A 17,763-nucleotide genomic window follows, 5' to 3' on the forward strand; every position below is an offset into this window, starting at 1 on the left:
AATGATTTCACCTCATTACTACCAGTTTACCAACCAAGTACAGAAATAAGCAACTGAAAGATGATCAGCTAACCGTTGCAAAGGGCCTTCGATGCACACAAACATCACCTGAGGCGACACATCAGCCAACACCTACGAAGTCTCCACTGGCTGCCCGTGGAGAAAAGAGGCACATTCAAAATCCTCACTCACGCCTACAAATGCCTACACAACAACGGACCCAAATACCTCAACTACAGAATCAACTTCCACGTATCCAAAAGAAACCGCCGATCTTCCAGTCTCTCACTGGCCGAAACCCCGTGCATTCACAGAGCCAGAGTAGGCGGAAGATCCTTCTCTCACATTGCAGCCAAGACCTGCAGACGCGCCCCCTCCCTGAACACCTTCAGGAAGACCCTCAAGACCTGGCTCTTCGGCTAAACAGATCAGTGGACCCTCACTGGTGACTAGCGCGCCTACAATTCCGTGATTGATATGTCACAATGTTTTTAGGAACTTTTGATCTGTTCAAGCTAGAACCAATTATTTTTTGGGTTAAATCTGCAGTTTATTTGGCAGATGGTGAATTGTGTGGCTAATCCATCATTATGCACACAAACAAAGCAGTGGCCACAGACAAGCATGATTTTAGTGTTCCTGGCAATATATTATACTTGTGATGCTGCATTTTGCCATGTGTTTGTTCAAGTCCATCCTGCACTGGTTTTGCCTAGTGATTCATGTGTTACCAAAGAGTGTGTAAAGGAAGATAAGGAGGCCCACAGATGTAGAGCAGTTGACATCTATGCTAGGAGTTTTACAGGCCAGTCACATATTTCATAGCTCCTGTAGAAATGTAGAGGCCCAACAGGGATGGTAATGGGACAAAAGTGATATCGACAACTTGGATAGCTATGCCACCCCTCCTCCACATTAATTGGCAAACTGTATTGGCTATTAGACAAACACAAGACTTTTTTGTACAGCACACTTTATGAATGGAAGTGTTTAGAAATGCTTTCATATGTGATAAAGAACAAACAGAATACTCAGTGAAAATATATTGAGCATTATCTCACAACCATACATTTTTTATAGATCTACTCATTGTTCACTCACACTAAGTTCTGTGATCTGCATGTTACACACCTTTGTAGCAGGCACATTAACCCTTTGCTTTACCTTAGGAGAGCTGAAACTGCTACTAGACAAATCTCCGCTCTCTCTCCAGCCGTAACATTAATCACAAGATTTATATTGACACTTTTATTGTTTCATGACCTCTGCTGGACACCCAAGGAAATCTGTAGCACCTGCTTTTAAAACAAAATGTTATTTTGGACACCGCATCCTCCAACCCCACAAGGTCAGTGCCAGGTATGACTGCACCAAGGGCTAAAGCTGCACAGCAACAGAACGATGCCATAAAAATCAGAGATATCCATCAGATGTTATTATTTTAAACAAAAAAACATTAAAAAACAGTTAAAAAATAGCAATATTTACCCGGTTCACAGTCCGATCCTAAAACACAGCAATTTAATTTTAGCAACCTCGACCAGGACCAAGGGCTATTCCATACCTGAACGTCATGGGGAGAGAGGAAACATGGCCTGCACTATAGGGAGTGGCATGTTTATAGTGCATGTTCTAAAAACGCATGTGTAAAACAGCTCCGAGTCTACAGTGAGAACAGCTGTAGTTCAACAAGAGCTTGCAAGCATACGAACCAATATGGAAACAAGAGATCATTGCATTCATTGAAATGTAAAAAAACATTTCTGGTGAATGTACGCAGCCCCCCCCCGCCCCCCACCCCCACCCCTCAAATGTGAAAAGCAAAAGCAGCGTGTATAATTGCCGCTTGCACCAGACTCTATGGCGTTCCACAGGCCCTAACCTGAAAATGCTAAACTGCTGCTTCTCCAGTGTTGTAGATGCACACTGCACTTCACCACTCATAGAAAGACTGTACTTTTCACGTCGCTCCAATTTTATAGGCCGAGGCTGGTGAACAGTCTACGTCTCTTGTGAAGCAGAGATGTGTGCGCTTTGACAGACTGTGTGCACGCTTGGGAAAGTCCCTGTGCGTGCAAGCAGCTTACAGTGAACAATGACTCAGATCATTCTTAGTCCAATGATATTTATTTTATACCCTTGACAGAGAATATCTGCCTAGTGATACACTGTTGCCCCCAGTCGCTGCACAGTGGTAGTGCTCGATGTAAAGGACCCACTGGAGGCACTTATCCACATCCTACTACCACTTAAAGTGCACAACAGGAACTAAGAATGTATGTATGGTATTTCTATAGCACAAATCTACCCAAACAGCAATGGAGAGATGTTCAAGGTCAAACTGGTAACTTAAATCCTAGGGGGAAAACACAAGCTGGTGGTACCCACAACATCATTAGAGAGTAAGAGATAAAGAGAGTTTCTACAAAAGATCATACTTAAATAAAGTGGCCATTGCTATAGTTTCAACCTCCTTAAATTCTGTGGCTGAGGGCCTAACTACGAGTTTAGCAGTCCATAGGACCGACAAACCCACGGTGGAGATGCTGTGGTGATTGGGGACAGCTGCATCAGTGGTCCGACCACCGTATTACAACTACGACGGTTAAGCCACCATTGGACTGCAGCAACCACCAGGGATCTACAATCCCTGGCAGTGGTATAGGGGTCTGATGGCTGCAATATGCTGGCACTGCTGCTGCAGCACCGCCAAGTATATTACAAGCTTTCTCACTGCCACAGATTTCATGGCGCTGTGGCGGTAAGGAAACTAAGATGGCCCTACAGGACCCCCTGTTCCCTCATGCCTGAGGATGCATGCAGGGGGGCACTTGATGTGCCCCTCTGTCTGCTTGCTCCCCCTTTTCTGCACGGCATGGACAACACAGTCCATGCTGTGCAGGAACAGGCTTTGGCAATCCCATTGCAGAGACATTTTAATAGGCCCTGCCGGGGGAACACCAAAGGACTTCCTCCCAGACCATGAGAGAACTCATAATCTGGCGGTTGGCCTGCGGTGACGTTTGGATGTGTTGGAGAAGGTCGGTGGCGTGCCACCCTGCTCCAATACTGCCAAACTCATAATGAGGTTCTTAGGCGGGAATACTAGAATGTGTTGATCTCTGAGAGAGATGAGAGATGTCAGTTTGGCAATCGGGGAAATAAAACAATATTAAAAGTTGCTAATGTGCTAATTTCTTCTTTTGGTTTGTAATCTAGAATTTCGAGTAGGTAATATTATGGAAGCCAAAATATAGAGTATCAAAATATCAAACGGTGACTGCATATAGTGAAGTTTAGAGTTACTATTCTTAACTCCACGTTTACATACCTTGAAGATATATATATGTATTTTCAAGAAACACAGATGTGGAGTTAGGTGTAGAAAATCTATACATACCTGTCTATGTTTTACTCTTCAATATTTTGGTTACAGAATTCAGAAATAAGGATAGTCCCTAATCAATATTCCGGACTCTTGACAATCAGAATCAAATATGGCTGTCTAAATTCAGGGCACAAACCTATTTAGGCTGTAAATGTACACATCGCTTCGAATGCATAAGCCTGGTCTTTTGGACACATCGAAGTAGGGGATGGAACCCTTAATTGCAGACCGCAACAAACAAAATCCACTTTTTAAATCTGAATAACCTAAAAGAGGAACTGAGAGTCCCGGAATTTAAAAATACTAATAGTCTTGGACATTCACTGCTCATAATAAAAAAAAGGTTTTTGCAGACACGCAAGACCTAAACACCATGTTGCCACTTTTAATTAAGGCAAATTTTAAATAGCAAATCTAGAATAATAGATTTGTGCATACATTTATATTTTGTCAGAAATAAACAACGTCAAACCTCACCTTCTCTTCCTGTTATGATATAGGATTTTCATTCGAAAACCTTTTGCTCTGAGAGCAATACTGTAACCAACCCGACCCATTCCGATGATTCCAAGGGTGGCTTCTGTGACGTCATCGACAAACCAGTTCATGTGAAATGGCCGAGTTTCTGGTGAGGTTATCATTTCAATTCCTGAAAGCAACAAATAGTAGAAAAGAAAATGAAGATGAAGCGATTTATTATATTTTTATCTTGCAGTTTGATATAGAGCAATCTTGGCCCGAGGGCATAAGACCATAATACAACAGAAGCAGATTATTTACACGTTTGTTTATTTATGACTGCCCTATGCACAAGAATATTAAGGGATTAATTACAACAGACTCGTGGAGGCACAGTGGTGACTGTCTCCCAACCTCCCTATTACAATAGGGGTGGTTGGACCGCCATTGCCTCGCCACAGCCGCCAGGCGGTCAGGAGGCAGTAATATGCTTGGCAGGACCTCTGCGGTCCAGCCAAGCATCACCGCATCACCTCAAGTTTCACTGCCATGAACACCGTGGCAGAGAGGAAACACCCCATTGGGCCTCTGCGCCATATGGGTGCACACAGGGGGTGTGGACTAGGGGTACGTGCGGACCGGAATAACAGGCGTGGAGGCCGGATATATTGCGCTATTGTAGCTGTTTATTTTTATTGTTCCCAAGCAAGGTAAACAAGAGGGGTTGCAAGATGGTGAGGCTGGATGGCTTGAAGTCCGTTCTCGTCCGTCCGGGTAAGAAGGTCTTCGGGTTGGCTTCGAGTCTATGGTCGGATCCGGTTTCGCCTCGGAGGGAAGAGAGAGAGAGGAGGGCAGTTAGTCTTTTTCTGCTTGTGGACCGTAGGAGTACTGTCACCAACCACCGGGTTGTGAGGGGGCTAAAGAGAATGTGAGGGCGAAAAGGGAGGGTTCAAGGAAGGGGTAGACGAGAGAGAGGAGTGGAGAGAGCGTGCTACGGTGAAGGGGGGGAGTGCAGGGGCTATAATACAACGGGCTAAGTGCAGTGAAACGACTACGTATATACAGTGCAGCAGTGTACTGTCCGTGAGGGGGTCTATATACAGCTATTATACAATTATCTACCGGGAGACACGGAGAAAAGGTAACAGTGTACTCACGTGCCCCACCGCAACCGCTCTCCGGCAACCTCCTGAGGACTCCACCAGTCTTCGGTCCAGACGTCCTTCTCCTCTTCGCTTCCGCTCCTGCTCCTTCTGCTCTCGGTCTCAGGTTCTCCGCACGCTGTCTCCTGCTACGAGTCCGCCGCCTTGAACGCTCTCCTCTCTTCGTCGTCGGCTTTTCTGTGTGTCGGGCTGTTGTTGGGGGCGGGACTTCCGGGGTCTCCGGGGTCACAGGAGTTCACTTCCGGGTCATTGCGCGACCCCACTGACTGTTCCGGTTCCTGTAGGGAAAGAGAGAGAGGAGGAGTCCTGGTCGTCAGGGACGCGGGAGGGTCAGCGGTCATGGATTCCCCGCTCGGGCGCCGCCCTGTCGAGGTGAGAGGCGCTCCCCTTCCACAGGGGGCCTGTGTGGGCTTGCACACCAGTTCCTGCACGGTATGGACTTTACAGTCCATGACGTACAGACACTGTTTTCAGGGCACTGCTGTGGGAACGTCAAAACAAAAGCCAGCTAGACATGAGGTACACTCATAATCCGGCAGGGGGATCAACCACGACTTTGGTGGTGCTGCAGGGGCAGGTCCCGGTGCCGCACTGCCAAAGGCGTAATCAGGCCCTGAGTGACAGCCCAGAATGTCTTTATCACCATAAGGAAATTCCCTGTCACTATTGCTGATAGCACTGCCTTCCTTGCTTCTACTTGCACTAATACCTAATCTTCTCCAATTCAGGAAGGCACTGAAGACCTTCCTCTTCCCTTAAACCCCTAACCCTCTCCGACTCTGTCCACTCCTGAGTTACGGTTCTAGCGCTGGGATGCTCGAGGGTTACTACGCGCTCTACAAAAACCTTAAATAAATAAATAATAAATACTAGTAAATTATGCTACTGCTTGTACTTTTCACAATAGTGCTAATTGATATATCAAACACAGGGCCACGGGAGTTATGCTGCAGGGGATGGCCAAATTATACGACAGGGTTGAGTAAATTATCCAGCAAAAAAGCAAATTATGTGGCGCAGTGCAGCACATTTTGTGATAGTATTGCTTCATTATTTGTCATTTTTACACGTCTTAACACCGTTTAAGTATTAGTTGCACCTAATTAGTACCCGTTTACACCCAAATATATAGCAATAAGCAACAGAAAAGGTGACCAATGGAGCTTTGAAAAGTGATTTCCACTATATGGCAACATGTGTTGCTGTGTTTTTAGTAATGTTTGAACCGTTTGAACTATAAACTCATTTTATTGTTAAAATCTGCAAATGATGGATTATGTGGCAAATTCGGCAAATCTATACTCATATGGAAAATGCTGTGGCCACACAATCGCATAATTCCAGTGACTCTGATCATAGGTCCTCCTATTAATACTATGAGTAGTCAGCACTACTGGTATCCAGGCAAAAAGAGGCAGTTTGAAGGACTTTTGCATTTTTCGATCTCTGACCAGCCTGGAATAGACTTTTATAAGTGACAATGCCAAATATCTCAACTCAATTGCTGCATCAGTAGTCCTTATTAACTTCTTTTATTATTTGTCATTGTTTCACCTCAATATTTGTGAACAATGTGTGGGCCGTACCTAGTCACAAAAAACTATTTAGTGAACTTTTAATTGACTTCTCCTTCTTTTAAATGATATTCTGCCCAGAGTTGGAAATAGGAGAAGTAGGACGTGTACCCTAACCGAATACCTCTACTTCAAAGATTTCTGTCACTGACTCCTACAGCACTCATCCTAGTCTCAATTCAATTACATTTATAGTGAGCCATCTGCTATCACAAAAAATAACGAAAACAGTTACCAATTTAAGCACCTCAAGTCAACTCTGATCATTTATATGGAGTCTGATAAAGATGTACTTGATAGGCAACACTTTTTGTCATTCGTGCTCGTAAATAGTAGGAATTCACAGATATGTTTACATTTTAATTATGAAGCATTTGTTTCAGTATGGCCAGGCTTGTGATGCTGAACCTTATCTGCCTACTAAATGAAGACCTGTAGAGTTAACTCCTGCAGGGAGAAGAGGATTCTAGCAATACTCATTGAAACAATGTTTTACTTTCTCCAGCAGTATGTCATTTTAGTTCAACTGATGGGAGTCAGTTACTGCAAGCTGATGAGACTAATTGTAATTTACTCGAGGTTGATAAGAAATTCCCTGGCGTTGAACTAAACAACTGGCATGAACGGTACGATCACCAAAAGTTGCAAAAAAATCAGTTTTATATTTCTGAGAGCTCACATGATATTTTAAACAGAAAAAAGCACGTCAAGACTGTTCATTTATAAGATGTGGCTAGTATCAATATATTGATTATAGAATGAGTAATGTAGCTTGTGCCCTGGGGCAAAATTACAAAAGTACCCATGTGACTTGTGCCAGTCAAATTATTCTTCGTCTTATTTGGCATATACATTCTAACTCAGACACCTTGTAAATGTAAATTGATAAATTGATACTTGTATAGCGCACTACTCACCCGCAAGGGTCTCAAGGCGCTTGTACGAATACCGCTGTGGAACCCATCCTGGCTTTCCCTGTGAGGTGTCCACTCCTGGGCACCCCCAAGGTGGAGGCCAGGCATCCTTAGCGTTGTGGGGGCCGTTGTGGAGATTAAGCAAGCTATGGCCCAGAGTTGCAGAGTGGGACTCCATGATTTGAATAGGCACCGAGGCGAGAATTATCAGGTCCGTGGAATTTTTGAGCCCAAGACCCGCCGAGGCGGGGAATTGAACCCTGGTCCCGGGCTAGACCTCTGCATCAGGGTCTGCCGCTCTAACCATTGAGCAACACTTCTCCACTGGAGATCAAACTTGCACATGTATTGAAACCAAATAGTCTGCCAATTTAAGGAATAACTTTGAGGTACCAACTAGGTACCAAGGACATAGTTGGGGATAACCAGAGCAAAAGGCCCTAATAATTGTCTCATAATAAGATTAATAAAATGAGTGGACCCTTTTAAATAGGGACGTAATAACGTTACCTCATCACTTCCCACCGCAGCACAATGGTAAATATGCACCCGCGTGCCGCACAGGATGTGCGTCAAATATTAAACAAGCATTGTCATGTCCTGTTGACAGATGAATTGAGTTGCAATTTAGTAACCAGCTGTGCACAGGTTAATAATGTGGGTCGCCCCGGGTTTCGGTGCTGCAAAAATTGTAAAGCTTGCAGAAACAGTACAGATTGCACCAAACTTTTAATTTCCAACTCTAGTGGAGAATTTGTGATAAAAAAATATTTAACTTGTAACACCATGTATTGCGTATATTCTCTTATTTGCCCTTGTAATAAGTTATACATAGGGAGCACGATACATTGTGCTAAAAAAAGAGTACTTGAACATATCCGTGCTATCCGGCATAACAAGACATTAAACGGAAGCACGCCACTTCTATAACCACCACTTTCAAGATGAAAAGTTATTGAGAATGGTAGTAATTGATGCAGTGTTCAACAGTGTGAGGGCTGGTAATCGTGAACTCTCACCACGTAAGCTTGAATCAAGGTATATTATTGACTTTGAAACCAGGACACCAAGTGGTTTGAATTCAAGTGAAGAATTGGGGGCCCACTTGAATAGTTAAATGATCTGTGCAAAATGAATGCTGAATCGTCTGTTGTCGTTTTCCTTTTTTATCCTGATTTTGAATTCAATTTTTTACTTTTTAGGTGTGGGCAATTATTCCTTCGACTATGGCAGCTATTCAAGTGGTAATATATTTTGAATTATACATTTACAACCGGCTGTGTTAATATCTGGTATCTCATGCCCACTAAGTCAATATTGCAAGCGGAAGCTTAGGTGTTAAGATTCTAGGCATGAATTTTGCGATTTTGTAGAACCTGTGAAATAAGGGATTGAAATATATCCCCACTGGGGCAGGAATGTGGACACTCTGTATTTAATTTAATATCATATTAAATTATGCTATTTGATTTAATCAGTGAACAGCTTGTCTGCCCACTGGGGCAGCATGTCCTCAATATATGTCTAATTGGTGGAGTCGGATGGAGCGCTGTTCCGATATCACGTGTTCAAGCTGACAAACTATATTGTAATATATGGGCGTATTTGCTATTTGATTTGCGCACCAACAACTTTAATGAATTCTTCATTCAGCACTCATGCTATAATCAAATTATGATTGTATATATATTTACGAATATGTTTTTCATTTGCTTGCATATTACTGTGATCATGTTTATATACAAATTTGAGCAGTGTCAGCTGGATATTTGTGTTGCCTTTGCACTCTATATATTAATGAAAAATTACAATGCACATTGCACTTTGATAAGATGACTGCCATAGTTATGTACTGTTGTATATACCTCATTTGGGTGAAGTCCTTTTTCTATCTTCAAAGCACTGTTTATAATGACGGATAAGATAATTGTTTGTCATGAGCGTGAGCAAGGCGAAAGCTGAAACTCGTTGTTTGGAGCCGTTAATAAAACTTTATTTGCAGCATGGAAGAGTTTTCAAGCATTTTTCTGCTACAACAGAGAAGAAAATTTGCAAGTGTGAGGTTGCTGGTAACCTGTGCTCGGACCGCCTGTCTTTGACAGCCTTTAACCTAACCAGGATTGGTATAACATATATTTATATTTATATATATATATGTGTTTCTGCCACTGTACAGACACCCTTATGGACTGCACCTACCAGCATGCATCTGCCTGGCAGGGTGAAAGCGCGAGTGGTCAGCACACCACCCATTGGAGGAGGAGTGCCATGACATCATAAAGGGAGTGGTTTTATACTCACTTGCACCTCGTTTTATCATCACAGAGAGCGTGGAGCCCCTGGAAAAGGCACTGATGAGACCCATTGGAAGGCGTGAAATGCCTCTGCCTTAGCGTTTCAAGGGACTGGCAGTACCACATGCATAATATTTTAATAAAGCCCCTGCCCTTAACTCCGGAATGTGCTGTGCTTTTTCCTATCCTGGAGGAGGCATTGGGTATATATATATATATATATATTTCACAACAACGATTCCTGGATCTTAAGAACCACTTTTCAAAAGAGTGCACTCTGGAGCAATACGTCTTTGGAATTAATTACTTATTCTTCGTGTCCGAAAATAAGATCGACAAACGCGTTTCGGTGAAACTGCCTTCTTCAGTGTCAATGATTCATTTCAATTCAGTGTTCAAATAAAGTTAGGCTTTACAGATTGTTCGACAGTCAGTGATTAGAAAGTGTCTTTGTGCTCAAAATAAACAAAATCGCTTGTTCTGTGCCAGACATTTTGAATTGGTCGATATATACACCTGTATGCAGTCGATTCTATCTTGCATGTATATTGTAACCTGATGAATTCCTATTTGATCACATGTTTACCTTTTCGCTCTACTTTTGTAAATACATATTTACATTTCATTTTCCTAAATTAGAAAATGTATTCAACTTAATCAGTTATAGCGCAAAATAAAACATAAATTAAACGAAAGAACGAAAAAAAAAGAGACTAAGGGGCAGATGTATCATCCGTTTTTTTGTTGCAAACACTGCAATTCGCAAAAAAGCAGAGTTTGCGACAAAAAAACGGCAAATGCGATGTATGAAGAAAATCACATCGCAAAATTTACGATTCCTTAATTTTGCGCAAGCATTAAGGAGTCGCAAAAAGCGATTCCTTAAATGCTATGTAAGAAGCAATCAAGTTTTGTGATTTCACACTAAGAAATCGCAAATTACCACCAACTTGTAGTTGGTGGTAATTTGAGAATTTCTTTTTTTTACAAATGCACTTTTTGACATTTGTAAAGGTGCCATGTGGCGCTTATACATGCCCTTAGGGCATGTAAGTGCGCCATATGCGCACACATGTGAATTTCAGGGATGCAGCAGGATGTCCTTAAGACACCCTTGCACCCTTGAAATTATTCTCAATTTGCGATTAGCCAATTGCGAATCGCAAATTGAGAATAACTTCCCATTCCTTCCTATGGGCCTCCTGGTCCATAGAAATGAATGGGAAAATATTCCTTACTTGCGATTCGCAATTTGCGAATCGCAATTAAGGAATATTAAGAAATCGCAAAAAAAATCCGATTTTCTACATACATCCCATTTTGCAATTCTCAAATAGTGATTCTCAAAAAATCGCTATTTGAGAATCGCAAACATGGATGTTGATGAATCTGCCCCTAAGTCACTTTGATTACAAGGCGTCATAAAGCCTTACATAACGCTCTGTACTTGTAAAGGGTGTCTCTCAATTTTATCTAATAGAAAGTATAACATTTCAAAACATATGCCACATCCATACTTTCGATGATGCCCTGTATGGGCTTGATAGCAGCAATAAGGTACACTACGCTCATTATGCTTTGTCATTTCTGTGACCTAACACGATATTTTCAATAATCTTATCATGTGCAGTTGTATGTCACATGTCACGTCACACTAGGTTGCTTCCTCATCAGGAACTATCTTGATAGAATCGACTGCATAAAAGTGTATACATCGACCAATTCAAAATGTCTGCCGCGGAACGAGCGATTTTGTTTATTTTTTTATATATATATATATATATATATATATATATATATAACTGTTACGTTCGCGGTTCTCTCTGCCACAATGGGCGGTGGGCTTGAGTGTCCTCTCCTTTTCTGGCGAAGAAATACTCAAGCCCAAATCCGTTTCACGCAGATGATTTATTTCATAAGCATGTTGTAAGCCAAACGCCCAACTTCTGAAATAAATCATCTGCGTGAATCAGATTTGAGCTTGAGTATTTCTTAGCCGGAAAAGGAGAGGACTTTGTTTGTGTATATATATATATATATATATATATATATATATATATATATATATATATATATATATATATATATATATATATAAATAAGAAGATTTGTACAATTTCTTATAACTACGGCCTTCAACTATGAGCTTCATGTATTCGGATGTAAATATGATTTCATACAATTGTATAATTTTCATATATATGTATGATTTTATAACCTATTTTGCTGCTATTGATGAGATTAATTTTTCTAAGATAATTTTTCTAAATTAATTTTTCTAAGATAATCTTTCTAAGATAATTTTTCTATGTATTTTAATGTATTTAAGTGATATGTGTGTTTTATTAGGTGTATTGCCTGATTATTTATTGGATTTTAGCTTTACGTTTATCGTGATTTTTACTGGTTTTACTAGTTGCCTGGTTTTACTGGTTTACTGGTTTTATCCGGTGTCTGTGTGGTATTAGAGTCCAATGGTAGTTAATTTTGCACGTATTGAATACATATGTTTACTTCCACAGTCCTTTTTCCCTTAACAGCATATATTTGTACAGTTGTCATTTTATGCACTTTAATGTAACAACTCCTATGAATTTGACTAATTAGGATTTATGAATTGCATCCGCCTGACCTGTTTGCATCTTTTCTTATCTTTGATCTTATTGTGTTTTCTATGACTTTAATAGTTTATCGATAAGAAATTGCACTTAATTGGTTATTTTTTTAAATACTCAAGTTTCCATTTGTTTATATTTGAATTGACAGTATCAGACTGACAGTGTTGCACTTTAATTTTGGGCACTTGCCCTGTATTGCACATTTGGTACTTTTGAACAGTATTGAAGTATTATTGGGAGTGATATAAATTCAAGAATTTTCAGTACCTCTATTTTCCTTTAAGCGCTGTTTTTAAACATATTTAATAAGGTGTCTATATTTTATGGCAACTTTGTTATCTAAAACTCGCTATTCATATGTTTTGAGAAAAATGTAAATAGGTACTTTTTGTTAATTTACACTTCTCGTATGATGTCTGTCTTTTACCTCTATGTTGATCTAAAAAATGAAGGGAAAACATTGTGACAAGAGTATTTAAATCATGCGGGAAGTGGAGCATGTCATGTGATCAAGACCGGGGAGACCCGGTCGAAGCGCATCATGTTGTGACTGGAGAAATAAACGCACCTTTGATAATTGTATCCTGTGTGGCGGTCCGTTACTGGAAGCATTGCTGGAAATATTGCTGCTGCAATTTCTTGTAGACAGGATTTGGTGTATATATATATATATATATATATATATATATATATATATATATATATATATATATATATGCACACAAACTTCTCCCGAAAGAAAGAAAGAAGGCAGAGACCCAAGGGGAAACAGTTGGAAGCTTTATTGGTGTAGCATTTGTGAATGCATTTCGGCATCGTGTAGCCTTCTTCAGCGCCCAAAGCATCCAGGAAGTGAGGGAACAAGCTAACAGTAAGTCCTGCCTTCTTTTACCGTGTTAATACAAGTCCGCTCCACCCCCCTGGTGGGTGCGGGGGTGCAGGAATCAGCCAGTGCCCAAAAAAGAATGTAAAGTTCCTGCTTTGAAGTCCACAACAACAGCGCTTCCTCCAGTCCCCTGTACCACTCCAGCCCCAGAGTCCAGGAATCATTGCGGCAGGGGCTAACGTGACAGTGCACACTGCCCAGCGTGAGGTAGCATACCCCTACAACTGCCAACACTTCGTCCCGGAATCCGCGGCGGGCTCCAGACCATCCAACTACGTTGGAAAAACAGAAAAGAACTGCAACAGTTCCGAACCAGTGATTTCTGTGCCCAAAGCGAAGCAGGGGTTCTCTGTAAGTGCGTCTCTGGCTGACGTGACGATTTATGCACACAAACTTCTCCCGAACAAAGAAGGCAGAGACCCAAGGGGAAACAGTTAGAAGCTTTATTGGTGTAGCATTGGCGAATGCATTTCGGCATCGTGTAGCCTTCTTCAGCGCCCAAAGCAACCAGGGAGTGAGGGAACAAGCTAACAGTAAGTCCTGCCTCCTTTTACCTTGTTAATACAAGCCCGCTCCACCCCCTGCCGGTTGATTGCACACCTGTGTAGAGTCCCGTACATGCTGGAAAACTACATGTTCCAGAATCCTCCTTGATGGATTCTCGACGGTGGTGCAAGGGGGAAAAAGAAATATCAAACCCAATGGTAGTGCGGGGGTGGAGGATTCAGCCAGTGCCCAAAAAAGAATGTAAAGTTCCTGCTTTGAAGTCCACAACAACAGCGCTTCCTCCAGTCCCCTGTACCACTCCATCCCCAGAGTCCAGGAATCATTACAGCAGGGGCTAACGTGACAGTGCACACTGCCCAGCGTGAGGTAGCATACCCCTACAACTGCCAACACTTCGTCCCGGAATCCGCGGCGGGCTCCAGACCATCCAACTACGTTGGGAAAAACTATATTTGCAGACATCCAATCTTCAATGCAAAGGAAATTGGCACACCAAATCCACCACGAGTGATTTATTCACAAGCAGAGAAGAATGCGTTTCAGCCAAAACGCGTTGTTCCTTGTTCTTCTCTGCTTGTGAATAAATCACTTGTGGTGGATTTCGTGTGCCGCTTTCCTTCTCATAGAAGATTGGGTGTCTGCAAGTATACTGGTGGTTTCTGTCACCACAGCTGGCACCGGCACCGCAATGACCAGAAGGCCTTGCGAAATGGCACGCCCACTAAGGCAGGTGTTTGAAATATCTACTAATGTGCGCTTTGAAAAACTGTCTTCTAACTTCCTTTGAACATTGCCTCTAATGAAAGGATTGAGGAAATCCTGAAACGCGTCAGGCTGACATTAATCTCTGAAGACTGCAGTTGTGTGTTTCTCTGCTGGCAAGCTGTGAAATGGATGCAAATTTTTCAGTGCGGATTAAACTTCTTGTGGCTTACTTCGTCTTTCGTATTTGGGGCTTACCTGCTTTTTTGGAGATATATATATATATATATATATATATATATATATATATATATATATATATATATGTATATGTATATATATATATATATATATATATATATATATATATATATGTATATATATATATATATTCACTGAAAAAACCATAGGTTTCACACCAGTTATAGTTAGGACTTAGCATTTAAAAAACCTATTAAATTCACTGAAAAAACAATAGGTTTCACACCAGTTATAGTTAGCTGGAAATTTTACTGGCATTAAACTAATGAAATTCCAACGTTATAGTTAGTTGGACTCACTATAACTTGCGCGTGCAATGCACTGCTGATGACGTCACATATTACATCACTCATGACATGGTCAGTGACATCACTCATGACATCACTGATGACACCATCCAGTGAATGTGTGTCTTTTTAAAAAATAAATGTGTTATATATGTATATGTAAAAGTTGATGGAAGAATAAATGTTTAAGTAAATGTTTACATGGATGTTTTTTAAAAAAAATTGATTGGTTAACTGGTTTATTAAGTGTATCTTAGTGAATACATATATTAGAGAGTAATGTTTAAATATTTAAATATATGTATTAGTGTTTCACTTTGTGTATAAGTGGCTGCATGGGTTGGTGAGTAGCTACATGTGTATGTATATGGGTTATTAGATGTTTTTCTTAGTATCAGTATGAGTGTTTGTATGGTTTTGGTGGGGGTATTACTTAGCACATACATGCATGAATGACTGACTCTTCTTTGTATGTGTTTTGAAGACAGCATATGTGCAGGACTGTATGGGTGGATGAGTGTGTATATGTGTGTGTTAGTGAGTGAATGACTGTCTCACTAGTGTCTTTATCAGTAACTACATATGTTTAATCTAGTATATGTGAATATTGATGTATGTAAGTGAGTATATGTGAGAGTGAGGGATTGTAAGAGTTCCTGTTTAAATTAGTATGTGTTTCTATAAGTGATTGTTTAAAAGAGTAAGTATGTGTTCGTTTCCTTAGAAGTAAAGTGGTAGTGTGTGTATAGCTGTATATGCAAATAAATGGATGTTCAATAGTTTATTTGCATGTGTGAGTATGTGTGTGAGTAAATTTTGGATGACTGTCGGTGTGTATCAGGATGTATAGGTGTATCACTACATATGATGAGTGAGTATATGTATGAGTGACTATATAGAACAGTTGGTGAATGAGTGGATGTGTATATAGTTGGTAGAATTATTGAATTGGTTGTTGTAACTGGTATGGGTATCTCCATTTTTTTGAAAATTTTAGTTTCTATTTTTGTATATGTGTTTTAAGGGTTACATGTCACTCTGTCACAAGGATGGTGTCATCAGTGATGTCATGAGTGATGTCACTGACCATGTCATGAGTGATGTAATATGTGACGTCATCAGCAGTGCATTGCACGCGCAAGTTATAGTGAGTCCAACTAACTATAACGTGGGAATTTCATTAGTTTTATGCCAGTAAAATTTCCAGCTAACTATAACTGGTGTGAAACCTATTGTTTTTTCAGTGAATCTAATAGGGTTTTTAAATGCTAATTCCTAACTATAACAAGTGTGAAACCCATGTTTTTTTCAGTGCATTTCAATGTTTTTTTAATAGCAAATCTCTATAGGTATGAAAAGTAATATTTTTTATAATGAATTTTATATTGTATAATGATGTAATTTTTTTAATTTTTTTAATTTTTTGCCCTGGGGCGCTCCTGGGGCGCGTACCGGTGAACGCACCGGTAAGCGCAATATTATGGCGCGCCCCGGGGCGCGTACCGGGAGCGTCCCGTTAGCGCTATTCTCGTGAACGAAAACAACATCGTGACGTTTCGCGTAAATGCGTGATGCGTCATATGACGCACTGCGTAAGCGCACCCGGAAGCACGCGAGCGCATACGATCGCGCAACGTCATGACGCGCTTACGCTACGCGCCCCCGGGCACGCCCCCGGGCGCGTAGCGTAAGCGTGTTGGGTCATGTGACCTGAAAATAAAACTTTTTATTGGTTCATTTCACTTTTGGTTTCCTAATGATGTAAGGCCAGGTCATGTGACCTAAAAATAACACTTTTCATTGGTTCAGAACAGTTTTCTTTTCTAAATGATGAAAGACCCCACCTTTTTTCCTCATTCTACTTTTGTGCTTTGAGAGAGGTAGACCTGCAGTTATTTCAGTAGAAAATGGCTACATTAGCTGCAGGTGCTGGAGCTTCTGGACCACCACCACCACCACCACAAGGACCACCACAACTTCACAGTGGTGGAGATGAAGAAGAGGAGGAAGATGAGGAGGAGGAGGAGAGGAGATTCGTCCGAGAGGACAATATTATATACAAACCTAAAGAGCACATCATCTGGCAGTTTTTTTCAATCCCCAAGGACAAGAAAAAAGTAAATGCGCCTAAGGCAACCTGCTTAATATGTCATCAGGAGCTGTCAAGGGGGAATCCCAACAAAAAATACTCCTTTGGCAACCACACGATGATCAGGCATATGCGACGCAGGCATCCAAATAACTATGCAAGGGCAGAGCTCAGGGAACTGGCCAGAAACCCTGTCCAATCTTCTGCCAGCACCTCCCAAACTAATGTTCCCACCCCATCTGGACCGGAAGTTAGGGAGATATGCTCCACCATACAACCAAAATTTTCCAATTTTAAAATGGCTTGTATTTTTTGTGGACAAATGATATGCTATGGAGAGCAAAGCATCACACTTATTAACCGTGCTTGGGATAACCACAAGTGCCCAAGAAAACATTAATTTTTTTCGCCTTTTTTTTTGCTCCTGTTGAGCCCTTTAGAATTCCCTGTTTTTTGTTTCTCCCCTTAAAAAATACAAAAAAATATAAAACTGTTCAAAAAAGTCAAAAAAAGTAAAAACTGTTAAAAAAAACAAAAAAAATATAAAACAACAAAAAGAATAAAAAAAAGTTCTTTTTAGAACTACCTCCAATTTATAAAAAAATGCTAAATTTTTTAGAA

General features: G+C 40.9%; 1 protein-coding gene across 1 annotated transcript in view; it reads right to left on the reverse strand.

Annotated features, from left to right (window-relative positions):
- LOC144829082 (putative 2-ketogluconate reductase) overlaps positions 1-17,763 on the reverse strand; it is a 261,551-nt gene that overhangs the window by 126,815 nt on the left and 116,973 nt on the right. Inside the window, exon 2 of the mRNA XM_078687857.1 lies at positions 3,866-4,037. Within this exon, the coding sequence (XP_078543983.1) occupies positions 3,866-4,037 (172 nt within the window). The remainder of the gene's footprint in view (positions 1-3,865; positions 4,038-17,763) is intronic.

The sequence above is a fragment of the Lissotriton helveticus genome, chromosome 4_1 (genome assembly GCF_964261635.1).
Source record: "Lissotriton helveticus chromosome 4_1, aLisHel1.1, whole genome shotgun sequence".
NCBI lineage: Eukaryota > Metazoa > Chordata > Amphibia > Caudata > Salamandridae > Lissotriton > Lissotriton helveticus.